Genomic DNA, 13,518 nt, shown 5'->3' on the forward strand with positions numbered 1-13,518 from the left:
CTCCTATCCCTTAGATAATGGCTGTCCCACAAGCTTCTCTCTGTTCCTCCTTGTTTCCCCACTGATAGAGCGTAATACAAATACTGGGGTCTTTATGGTGCAGTGGTTAAAGTACTCAGCTACCAAGTGAAAGGTCATTAGTTGCTTTGCTGGAGAGAAAGGTGCAGCTGTCTGATTGCATAAAGATTAACTAAAAACAAACGAGAAAAATCCACACACACAAAAATCCTTTTTGAGTTGATTCTAACTCATAGTGCCCCTATAGTATGAAGAGGAGAAATGCCCTAGAGCAGTGGTTCTCAACCTTCCTAATGCTGTGACCCTTTAATACAGTTCCTTGTGTTGTGGTGACACCCCCCACACACACACACATACACACCATAAAAATTATTTCCATTGCTACTTCATAACTGCATTTTTGCCACTGTTATGAATCGGGTTACCCCTGTGAAAGGGTCGTTTGACCCCCAAAGGGGTCGCGACCCACAGTCTGAAAACCGCTGCCCTATAGGGTTTCCAAGGCTGTAGGTTCATATAGAAGCAGGCTGCCATATCTCTCTGCCCTGGGCCAGTGGAAAAGCTTAAGCTCCACTGATCTCTTGGTTAGTCGCCTGACAATTTCCCACTGCGCCACCAGAGTTCCTTGTTCCATAACGAAATCTCCAGGGACAGTTCTATGACCTATAGGGTCACCATGAGTTAGAATTGGTTTGACTTTTGGTTTAATATAACGATCTGTGTTAACACGCGGTCTTCTTTCTCCTAACTTGTTTTCTCTACCTTTTAAAATATCTTTTCCATCTCTTAGTTAGAATTAACCACTACCCTTTTACGTCCCCAAACCAATAGAACTCGAGTGAGGGTCCCACTAACCTGTTCTCCAGTCTCTCCTGCTCATCTGCGGATGGTCCGATGACTGCTGGTATTGCTGCTCTTCTTTCTCCTGCTCGCCCGCAGCCTCTGTGGTGTCAGTGCCGTACTGGGCAAGAACCTGCCCGCTTCTGTGTGCTGGTCCCTGGGGTGCACCGTGTCCTTGTCAGATGAATGTCGATGTAGCCACTCTTCTTCTCCAGCTCTTCAGGGCTGTGACCAATGACATAGCCTTTACAGTCTTACCCGCGCTTGGTCACGCCCCCTTGCTCCGCCCAAGCATTGCTGAATACAAGTACCGGTATATCTCTGATCTTGGATATACAGTACTTTTATGTACAGTACTTAGCCTGCTATATTTTATTTTCTTTTAGCCCCTATCTGGACCCAGTGTTGGCTATTAGCCTGAGTTCAGCATTGCAATCACTTAGTATAACACTATACTCGAAAGGAGGTTAGCTTTGTTTCAAATGCTGGAGGAGAAAAAATGCGAGAGGTTTGTTGTTCATAGTTTACCAACGTATAAAGATTCTTTAACATGTGTGTCACATCATTAACCAGAAGCTTTAGCTTGGATGTGTTTCCTGCACCTGTGTTAAAAACGTTTTTGTGAGGGTGGCACGCCCTCCACTCGTTCCCTTGGAGTCGTTCACTGTAGCAGTGAAGTCAAGGCATCCTCTTCCCTGGAAGCAGAGAGGACTTGGAGCCAGGGTTCTTGGTTACCTAGATCAATGGACATTGAATTTTGGATGTTAACAGATTCGCTTTCTAACCCCCTTTATTCTAGTCTATGCAAGGAAAATTATCCAAAGAGAAATTGACCACTCAAAGGATGGTGGAAGAACTAGAAAAGAAAGAAAGAAATATACAGAGATTAACACAAGCATTGCATGGGGTGAGTAGAATAAATTTGAATTGTTTCAAAGGATGTTTCACTTCCTATTTAAGTTTAAACCAATGTTTATTGTTTAAAATAATTGAATATTAGATTGATGGTCCAGTTAACAAAACCCATTTAAGTCTCTAACCTAAGATGTAATTAAAAAGACAAACATTTTTATGCTTTATGTTGTAGATACAATTTCATATACTTGAACTACAATAGAATCAAATATTATGTAGAGATTAGGTCCAAAGTACTCAAGACATACACTGAAATGGAAAAACACAATTACCCTTGGATGTTCATTTGAATAGATGAAATATATAAACCAATACAAAAATACTAATTTCATTTTATATTCTTATATAATTCCTCCCCTAAATACTTAAGAATGCATCTCTAAAAATGAAGAACATTCTCCTATGTAGCCACAGTGCAATTATCAACTCAGTAAAGAATAATAATTCTTTAACATTTATTGCTATCTCGTTGATATGATATACAAGTCCTGGTGTTCCGGTGGTTATATGTTGGACGGCTAACCACAGGTCAGCATTTCAAACTCACTAGTCATTCCATGAAAAAAGACGAGGCTTTCTGTATCCAGAAAGATGTGCAGCCTTGGAAACCCAAAGAGACAGTTCTTCTCGGTCCTACAAGGCTGTTTTGCGCTGGGATCTACTCAATGGCAGTGAATTTGGGAGTCCATATGGTTGCACAATGGGCTGCTAAGATTGGCAACTTGAACTCACTAGCTGTCCCCCTTCTTAGGAGAAAGATGAGACCATTTGCTCCATAAAAATATACAGCCCAGGGATCTGTCTCCTCTGCCTTGTAGGGCTGTGACGAGTCAGATCAGCTTGACAAGACTCTATACAAACTGCCTCAACTCTTCTGCAGTGCTTTCATGGAGTGGCTGCTGAAATGATAATCTAATCGAGAATGATACATTTAAGACTCTTCTTCCCCCACGGTGACTTTTAAAGAAACTGGACCTTATGGGACATAGGTTCTCACTCTTGCTACCTTTATCCACTTGCTTCCCCATGGAGTCATTTAGCTTGTTCTCAATTCCTGTGCAATTTTTGTAAGTTAAAGTTAGAACAAAAGGTGGGATGCAATTCAGATCACACATTTTTGCATGAATACTTTGCAGATGTTGTTTATATCCTGGGATCTGTAATTTTTGTTTATTTAGCTGTGACATGACCAGTGATCATGGGATTAAGGTGGTGGCATTATTAGGTGAATGGGGGTGGGGGTGGGGCTGCAGACCACAATGGGTGGCAACAAAATATATAATTTTTGTGTAATATTTCAGCAGAAATATAATTTTAAATGATTTTTTGTTAAAAAATAACCTGGCAGTTGGTTATAGCAACAATTTTGTAATCCTAGGTTATGAAATATTCCTCTAAGACTCAAATGCTATGGTACTTTACTTTTTGAACTGTCTAGCCTACTCTAGTCAGTCATCATTATTACCCAGTCCCAGTCGCTCTTTGAATTGTGTGGTTGTGCCAGCACACACTGTTGTTTTTATGACTGTCACTGGTTTTGTCAAGCGATCTTGTTTCAACCTCAATGTTCTGTCAATTAGTATTTATGAACATACATCAATAACTGTACTGAAAATTAAGAATTAAAAAAATTTCAGACTTTCAGTAATGAATAATGTAGTTCAATGTGAAAAGATTTTACAAAACATTGTTAATATTTCTATAAAGAGTGTACTGCATTTCAGCAATGTATAACTACATAAATCACATTGTGCTATGATAAAAATACCTAATAGACATTACTAAGGAATCTGCCTGGGAGGAGGTCCACTGTGAGTTCCTGCACTGGGTGACAACCACCGGAGTGACACTGCTGTCCCTTTGTAAAGTTAGAGCTAATAACTGGCAAGTAATCTGCCACATCAACTGTGTGAAGACACAGTTTTACAGCAAAAGGTCCCTTAATACTGTTAGCTTCTACTCATGATCAGTGCCTGAAATGTTAGGCTAGAAAATAGTGAATTTCCCCCTAATTATATCATTCTTTATTTCATTTTTTGCTGGCAGTTGTCGCTAAAAATGAGCTATCCATCATCAATATGGCCTTATCTGAAATGTAACCCCAAGCAGAGAGTTAATTAAACTGCCATTTAAGTGGTGTTTTGGGATGGGGTGTGGCTACTTTCCCCTGAGTGTTGGAACATGAGTTCATGTTGACACTGTCTTTCAGTCTGAAGGCTTTGGGTTGTTTTCGTTCTATCTTGATTTTATACTTAGATTTCTTTTTCTCCTAACACTTGACATTTTTATTGCTATCAACAGTTGATTTTTCCCCTCAATGTACAAAAAAATAGTTTCAAAGTAACTGTATTACTATTACTAGAAGCAATAAAACTAGAGAGAGAGGTTTAAAGTTTCTTAATAGTTCTTGTGTCCTTGGCATGTATTTCATTGTAGAAGAGATGTCAACTGCCCAGACGCTGAGGATGCGAGTGAGGGAACCACCCCCCCTCCCCCAGAAGTTAAGACTGTTGAGACGCACATCTTCTGTCTCAGGCTTGGCACCTGGGGAGTCACTTCCACTAGTGGAATGGTCACCTCTCTCTCGGCTTTATTTTTCACTGTGTATGCAGTTGAATGTGCAGACAGGTTTTCTCTGTAGCCTCGGGGCCCGGAGGCTTTTGAGTACCTTTCTTCTGGTCTGACAACCTAATTTCTGTTTTCTTTACCAGGTACAGAACCAAAGCCAAGCAGAAGAGACCTGCTCTTCGCTGGACCAGAGTCAGGAAGCCGACCAGTCTAGGCGGCAGGCAGTTCCTTCCAAATGGCCGGTATTTGACTTGACTGTGATTGATCAGCTGTTCAAGGAGATGTCCTATTGTTTGTTTGACCTGAAAGCATTGTGTAGCATTCTGAATCAGCGTGCTCAGGGCAAGGAGCCGAACCTGTCCCTGCTACTGGGAATCAGATGTAAGTGGCTGATGACTTGTCTGTACTTTATTGCTTAGCAGTTAGGAACCTGTCTTCATGAATCAACTGTTTAATTTTGCCCTCTTCTTTCCTACTTATAGGAAAGCGTTATAGGTCACTGGCTTATTCTGTGGGCTTATGTGTACCTATTACGACATCACTAGAACTAACCTCATTATACACTGAAAGTGCACAGGCTTTTTGTCAGTGAGCCTCCACTCGTCAGATTGGCAGATATGTAGAAAGAAATCTGCTGTGTGGATGAGCAAGGAGAATCTATAAATACGATTAGAGTGGTAGTTATATCGGATAAAACCTGATAGAGTCTCTGAGCCTGACTAAGCTGTATTAACTATTCTTCCATGTGGTAATTTTATAAGTTAATTTTCCAGCCATAACTCCCACTAGTAAAATATTTCAGGATGGAAATCCTTGCTTTCCTATGGAGAGCAGCAGTGGCTTAACGTGACTGTCAACAGTGGCAATGAGCCGCTTTTCATGGCCACTAGCTATTTCCTTGTCCTATGATGCATGTCTCCTTTCAGCTCTCCCTCCGCTTCCTGTTTGCCTGCATCCACATGTACTATGGGATCTGCATCACAGGACCATCCAGGTTTCCCTTCCCTGGTTGCCGCTTTTACAGGGACACTCCCTTCTGCATAGGCTTTCAAAATTTTCCTAATAATGACATGCTGGTCTCTCTTTTAATACAGAAGAAATGGACTTTGTAATAAGGTTTATGAAACAGCCTATATTTAGTCACTGCCTAACAATGTGATTAACTAAAGTGTGGGATCTAATTTTATTTCCAGTTCCATAAAAAAGTTTCCCCCATCCTGTGTTTTAATATTGATTTTGAAAAACTATGCTCTTGATCAGAGACATTGAGGATTTAGAAAACAGGCAATTGAGAAAGCCCACTCACTTTATATTAACACCTTCATTAAAAAACTTAGGTAATGTAGTCATTAACTGTGATCATCCAGACCTGTCTTTGAATATCTTATTTGAAAATGTATTCACCCATTTAATTTTTTAAGCTCTTAGGATGTTTAGGGTTTTTTTAAGCATCACTTGTTAATTGAAAGATGTCCCTCTTTGTGCTTCTCAGAGATGTCAGTGGAGCCTTTTTCTGTACTTGTGTTTCTAGATGTGTGTCCCACATGTATGAGTGTGTAAACATATACACTGAATGTTTAGATCTAGTCACTCACATAATAAACATTTCTCAAATATCCAGTGTGGCCCAGCCACGAATGGTACACATTAGTCAGGTGCCAGGAAAGCAAATAAACACTGCCCTTGCCCACACATTTAGCAAAACATTAGAGTGTTGTAGTCTTACAGTGACGCACAGAAGAAAGGAATAACAAAAGCATCTTCGAGGACGAGGAGTGTGCCAGGTGAACTAGACTGGTTTCATTGGAAACAATCCTGAGAGCCACAAGAACAAGCTCACGAGGAAGACATTGTCTCTACCAGTTTAGAAAGGGTTGCTGTGTAACCTTACACGTTTACATTATACTAGTAGCATTTGATAACTTCTTCAAGTAATAGGGTAATAGAGCATCTTAATATGAATAAAAAATGATTCAAAGTTCCCATCACCTTTTTCTCCCAATGCATACTCCTTTCAGTCTTTAAAACTCCAGACCCAGAATTTTTACCGCGTTGTTTAGCAATGTGAACTTTTGAGTGTTCAGATTCTCTTTCCTCTCATGGCCCCATCGACTTTTTTGACCTTGCTCATCCTATTATCCTTAAAACTCTGCTACGTAAGAGGGGTCACCCCCCCTTGTTTTTTAGGCTTTGCTCTTTTCTGATTACTGAATCTCAGTGTGCTGTGAACTTTTCGGCCACTTTAGTATTGGTGTCCCGCAGGAACTTTTTATTGTTAGACTACTTCTGTCCAGTACTTTTCTCTGTGAATGCATCCGTGGCATATTGTTTATGCTGCTGCTCTACCTCTGATCCCTACAGTTATCTTTCCTGGAAGAGTAGCACAGGACTGTCTCATAGGCATCACAAACTCCGCATGTCCAAAACAGGAAGCCGCTTTGCCTCCCTCCTTAACACCTTCTCTGTTAAGCCAGATTTTATCCCCACCTACTTTTACCTCCATCTGTGACCTGCGCTCAGCCCCTAACCCCTGCCTGCTGAAGTTGATGGTTGAACGTGGTGAGGTTGATTTCACCTGTTTCACACTCTGTCATTCCATCTTCCTGGCATGGTTGCCTTCATTCTGCCTTCCGCAGCCCACCCTTCTCACTCTGTAACCCATCTTCCCCACTTCCTCCAACTTCTCCCCAAGCATTCTCATTGCTCCTCCTTTCTAGGCCACACATTCGACTTCCTACAGTTGACAGGTGCCAGTAGTAGAGAAAATAGGTGTCATCTCCTTCTCTCGCCTGTGTCTTGGCACTGTGCTCTCACATGTATGCTTCACGGTTGAGGGCTGCCTCCTGGTCTTGCTGAACTCCTCGCTTTTGGGCAGACCATTTTGTTTTCCCGTCTCTCCCTTTGTTTGTCCTTCCTAGCCTGCGCAGTGAACACATACCCACCAGCTCCCAGGTAGACCCAATGGCTCTCTTCTACCATTGGAGCTCATTCGTGAAGGCAGATCATCTAGAAAACTTCAGTGTGTTTGTTTCTTTATAGAATTAAATCCTGTGTTGGTTTCTGGACCTCAGCATCTAGCATAGTGCCTAGATAATGATGTTTAATGAATTTTTAAAATAAATTAGTCATGTGACCTCTATACCTCCAATAAACTACTGGAGCCAGGGAAGGCATAGAAAAGACTAATTTCACTGTCACGAGTTCTGTGTGGTTTATATCTTGAGATATGTTTATAAAAAGAGGAACATGAGTAAATAGTTTTAAAATCTAGTTGACATGAAGCTTCACTCTTAGTTCTTAAGTCATTGGGAATTTGTCTTTCATCATGATTCACTTGTTTGTAGAATCCCACGGGTCAATCGATATGCTACACATGATTCTAGACATACACTTTAACCCATAAAGCCACCTGGTTATCTATCTGACCACAACTATGCACAGGTTTCCAGACTTTGAAAATGGAAGTGCCGAGTGACTTCAATAATGTTTCTTTTTACTTTTGGAATGCTGTCCTTCACTGAACATATAATTGCTGGTACAGGGCTATGTTGATCAGATCTATTATTGCATGGGGCTTAATGTAAACCTGAACATTACTGTTGGTTAGTGTACAGCACTTGTTAAAGGTCTAGTGGTGATTAAAATGAAAACCTTCGAATATCTTTATACATTAACTTGAGAAAGTCCCCTCATGTTTTATTTCCCCAGCAATGAACTGTTCACCTGAAGAGTCTGAGAGTGACCACAGCCCAGAGACCCTCTCTAAGAAACTGTCGGATGTGTGCCAGTTACGGAGGGACATCGATGAGTTACGGACTGCTATATCTGACCGCTACGCTCAGGACATGGGCGACAACTGCATTACCCAGTGATGGAGTCTGACCCCACAGCAATAATGAGACATGCTAAGTGCTGCCGTGTGACGTTTCTGCGTGTTTCTTTCAAGGAGCCAGCGTGGAAGGTGGCAAGGCACATGAAACTTGCACATAGGTGTTTTGTTTTTGTTTACCTTTTCTTTCCCTGTGAATATGTTTTTACTGTGGGGTAGGGGGGGAGGTGTAAGAAGGTCTTTAAGGGGCTTGTCTAATCAGGCCCCAAAAAATCAAATTACCATTTGAAAAATGTGATAAAGTATTTAAGAAGGAAAAACTCTGTATTCTCAACTACTGTGTGTCGGCCCAAGCTGTGAAGAGTACCTTCAGAGAGAAGGAAAAGGAGCAGGGTTTCTTCTGATCCTCTAGGAGTTTCTTGTTTTGTGCGTGTGTGCTGTCTAACCGAAATTACAAGGATTTACAAGGTCGAGGCAGTGCTTCTGAAAAGGGCACGTGCAGCTGCTGCCGCCCGTACTCTTGTTCCTACAAGAGCGTGTGTGGTACCATGGGGTTTTGAGGGCTGCCTAAACCAGAGTTCTAACAGCGGGCACGCGTTTGAATAGTCCAAAAAGTAAAGCCATTTGTATTTTTAATAATCACTGTGCTGAGACGATGAGCTGTGGAGTTGGGTTGATTTTAGTACTGCAGCTAAGCCAAGTGTTTTCCAGAGGGATTATGGATTGCCTTAGAGGTGGGAAATGGTGAAGCGGTTTTTTTTTTTTTTAAGCATTGTAATTTAGATTACAAAGCAGGTTAACATTATTTAAACTAATTTTTAATATGTCCTTTGCTATTTTACAGTGTTCTATTTATATGTTTTGTATATCAGTGTAAACAAAGCCATATCATTAGTGCAAACTTTGTAAGGCTTCAGATCATTATTGTAAAAGTATTATTAAGACAGTGACTCTGGAACGGTAACTTATTTATCTGACTCTCAGTGTTTACATTTTAACACTTTTGTGTCTGTGATTATTTAAAGTCAAAACTACTTTCAGAGAAAGCCAGTATGTGATCTTTTTATATGAATAGTCACTATCATAAAACAACACCCAAACTTTAGCTGATACTTTCATTCATTTTATCTGGTTACAGTCCATTAAAATTAGAGTTTCTCATCAAGTGTTACCATGGCCAGGATATCTTTGCAATAGGAATACAGGGTATTACTCTAAACGCAACTGATTTTTAAGAAGATTTAACTCTAAACTTTCAAATGGGCGGAATTGTTCCTATGGTAGTTGGCACTCTGTGGGGACGCTGCCTTGTTGCCTGAGAGCATCCACTGCACTCCTTGCACTGTGCTCAGATATGGCAACTCTTTGTCCTTTTCAAGATGATGGGGTTTCTTGATAGACTCAAAAATTATTTCGAGCAAAACTTTAAAAGTGGTATAGACGTGAGGAGTCGCAATCAAGCAGAATGCGGTTTTGGTCAGGAGCCAACCACCTTTGTGCTGCCTGGCTAGCTCCCGGGCAGGAAGGGTGCCTCTGGAAAAGAACTCTCTGAAGTCCGTCCCGTGTTGGAAACATCTAGCGGGGAGTCTAACACCTTCAAGGAGGCAGTTCTCAATAAGGTGTTATTCAGCCATAGTGCATTGTAAAGACATCAGATTTCCCTTCTGCTCAGTGTCAGCGTGCTAGCTAATATTCTGACGGACTTTGTAGGACGGTCCAGGGCACTAAGAAAAGACAGCACTGTAGCCATTGTGCAGCCGGTGTCCCTAACCTGTAGGAAGGACTGAGTCACCGGTAGGAATATGTCTTTCTAATGTCTTCATTAGTTTTTATTAGTAGTCTGAAAGCAATCAGGGAATAGTAAACTTGTACCAAAAATCTCATGCCAACAAGTCTGCTGTGCAAGCATTTGCATCTGTGAAAGTGCCCCTTTACAGAGAGTGGATTCTAGCACCTAAAGCAGATGAGGCGAAAGTACAGCAAACACCTCTGACCTTCTTCTCTTTGAGCGGAACTACCCTAAAGCGATGGTGATAGTGGGCAAACAATCATTGATGTGGGCCACCTCTTCTTTAAATATCTTCTAGGCTTTAACTGTGTTTGAGGGAGTTGTACTGTCATTTGACTTAATTTGTAGTACATTTTTTGTTTACTGGTTTAGTTGGGATAAAATTATTATTTAATATGTTTTATAAAACAACGCATTTCACTTATCTTGAGATAAAAATAATATTTTTTAACTTAATGGGAAATTAAGGGACTACTGCAGGTGCATTTCAATTTTCAAAATGCATATCACCTATGAAAAAGGGGAGCTAAGATTTAACCTCTTGGAACCTGGAGTTTATAAGGGAGCCTGGGTAAGACAGTCTGTAAGGAAAAGAAACTAAAAGTATTCTACATTTGTCAGTATTGTTGTTTTTCAGGGGAAAAAAGCCCTCTTCACAGATCTCCCCTCCCCTTGGAATCATTACAATATTGATATTCTCTTGAAAACAAAAATATTGCTGATGGGCCAAGAAAGATGGGCAAACAAAAACGCTAGTGTAAACTGGGCCATACACGGAATGTCCTTTAGTGATAGAGGGTGAGATGAAAAGTAGCCTAAGTCCTCAAATAAATCTAGTAGGACACTTTCTATGATATGGAGCATCTTTTTAGTTAGGTTGTTTACGATTAAAATGCTTGCCCTCCTAGGGAATTTCTCACGGAATATTGGTATTTGTGACTGGCTGTTTGGACCGTGACGTTGACTAAGCCTCAGTCACAGTAGAGCAGGGCTAGAGGAACAGTTGTGTCGCCAAAAGCAGATGTCACCAGTGCAGGTCAAATGAATGGAACCAGAGGCCGAGTAGTTGTCTTTTCATTTGATGTCAGAAAAGTAGGATGACTTTAAACGGTTGGTAAATTTCCAGCGGCTTCTAATTTTAACAAGCCTACGTATTGACTAGGTAAGACATGCATGGATTGGTTTTAAAGTAAATACCACTCCTTTTCGTATTTGAAATAGGATTCAGTATTTAATGTTAACAGTATTATATTTTAGTGATTTATTTTGGTCATGATAACTTAACTAAACTTAATTAGACTTCTTTTGGTAGCTTTTTAGAAATAAGGGCTGGAAAGTATTACTAAAAGAGATATTGTACATTTCTGACTTATTGAGATTATAAACTAATTTTGACATAGTTCAATAATAGGAATTTCTTAGAGGATGTTTTAAAGGAGCTACTTTTTTGGATAAAGTAATCTTTCTTGCAATGGTTCATTGAGTAAAATACTGGCTGAGAACTAGGACTCTACTGTTTACAAAGCAGCACAGTTGAGCTCAGGCACAGCTTTAATGTGGATTGCGGACACGCTCTCCTGTAGCACTTGCAGCTGGCATCGCTGTAGATGTGGAACTCTGGCAACGCACAGGCCTCGTGACCTTGCTCACTCAGACCCTATCATTCGAAACTGCCAGGAACTGCAGCACTTAGCACCAAAATTAATTCTTTGTGTTTGCCCAGATATATTTTGGAATTTATTTTCATTGTACAGAAAACAAGAGATACTCTTTGGGATAAAAAGTAAAATTTCTGATTTCACCTGAAAATGCCATTGCTGTGTGTATCATGTATTTAATCATGAAGGGGTAAAGATTTTGAAGTTTTTATTGAAAAGAAATTTTGACTATACTAAGAATGTGGTTTCAAATCACTAACTCATTAACAACACCATTGCCACTACACACAGAGAACCTTTTGTGCCTTTCTGCCTGCAGGAAGCGTTCATTTCTATGTTCCATGAACTGTAAGAATGTTGAAAAGGATTGCACCTGTTCTTCTGTAAATAGACTTGAAGAGGATTTTTTTTTTTTTAACAAGGAGCGTTTTGTTTTTTTTTTCATTTCTAGGTATCCAGAAACAAACATGAGCAGGGTATCAGACATACATGTCTTTTCCCTGTCTAGTGAGCAGGAAGCTTCCTTGGAATGTACCCGTTTGTGTGTGTTTGTGTGAACAGAGATGTATAGTTATTTAATTAAGCAAACAAAAGTGAACATCACACTGATGTGATGACGAGAAACATAAAAAGCACAGCTGAGGGTCTGTCAGTCACAATGGCTGGTGGTTTTGTAAACTAGGTTCCGTGTTTGAACCACTCAGAATACCTCATGTGTAAATACAGTGGTCACGAGTTAATGGAAGTACAGTTATTGTAAAAAGAATGTGAAGCCACTGGTTGGCTTATATGCCTTCTGACCTATTATTCTTGCCTCTTTTTTGTAAAGGGGCTCTTCTCCCCTCTCCCCTTTATCAAATAGGGTTTACAGCTAGAATTTTGAATGCCAAAGTTCTATTTATTAAACAAAAAAGTTTTCAATGTTAATGGCTAGTATTTTTCCACTGGAAAAAATTTGTTGGTGTTTGAATTTGTATTTACAGAGAAATAAATTTTTTATAAAAAGATTTCTGTTCTAAGTGTTTACATGTTAATATAAAAATTATTTGAAATTTCAGATGCTCTTTGTGAATTCTCAATGACAGCAGCTGTTTTCAGATAAAAATCTTCTCATAAATACAATGTGGAGATGTCTGTCTACTCAGTGGTCTTTCAAATGAAGGGTGTAGAGATTTTCTGACCAGGAGTGTTGTAAAAACAAAGCCACACCTAGGGGAGAGGGGAGAAAATGGCGACCAGATAGGACTCATCCGTCTGGAGCTCCTGCTGCCAGACCAGAAAATTGGGAGGTAAGGCAAAGGAAACGGGAGGTGGGAGTCCTGAAATTAGAACTAGGGTACCAAGTTTCTCCTGAACCCCCTTTTGTGTGGGATTTCCCCTCACAAAGCAAACCAAGAAAAAAGTGCTCTAGCTTTGGCGAGCCCGCAGGCGCTGGCCGTGCCCTTGCCAGGAACAGCAATTCCTGATGCCCGAGAGGGGACAGAATCCCAGACAGGAGGGGAACCCCATATCAGAGCTGTCCGCGTAGTTGGCTGCCTTGAGCTCATGGCCAGGGGAGTGATAGCGGGTAGCTATAACTTAGAGTAGAAGAAGATCACGGTGTGGGGGAAAATAGGCAGAAAGTCGGGAGTCCAGGGAGCAAATTTAGTTCCAATTGGCTGAGAAGGAAACAACGCCGCTAATAAGCCGGATCTCCCCCTCTGGGGGTCAGCCTGACAGCCCCCAAATCGGAGCACATCACAAGCATTAAAAAAGGTGAAATATATATTATTGGTTTAAAACTCAAACCCAAGTCTAGGTTGTTCAGCTACAAGGAGCACATAGGTGGAGGCCCTTAACATAAATCAGCATAAAAAGAAACCTAGCTAAGGAATGCCAGAACTCAGCTACAGGGCATGGTG

General features: G+C 40.6%; 1 protein-coding gene across 1 annotated transcript in view; it reads left to right on the top strand.

Annotated features, from left to right (window-relative positions):
• The window catches only part of CEP85L (centrosomal protein 85L), a 123,036-nt gene extending 110,443 nt beyond the window's left edge, over positions 1–12,593 (top strand). The window contains exons 11-13 of the mRNA XM_075554624.1: positions 1,658–1,765; positions 4,485–4,722; positions 8,050–12,593. Coding sequence (XP_075410739.1) covers positions 1,658–1,765; positions 4,485–4,722; positions 8,050–8,213 — 510 coding nt within the window. The 3' untranslated portion in view covers positions 8,214–12,593. The remainder of the gene's footprint in view (positions 1–1,657; positions 1,766–4,484; positions 4,723–8,049) is intronic.
• Positions 12,594–13,518: the final 925 nt, after the last annotated feature.

Source organism: Tenrec ecaudatus, chromosome 7, assembly GCF_050624435.1.
Source record: "Tenrec ecaudatus isolate mTenEca1 chromosome 7, mTenEca1.hap1, whole genome shotgun sequence".
NCBI classification, from domain to species: Eukaryota; Metazoa; Chordata; class Mammalia; order Afrosoricida; family Tenrecidae; genus Tenrec; species Tenrec ecaudatus.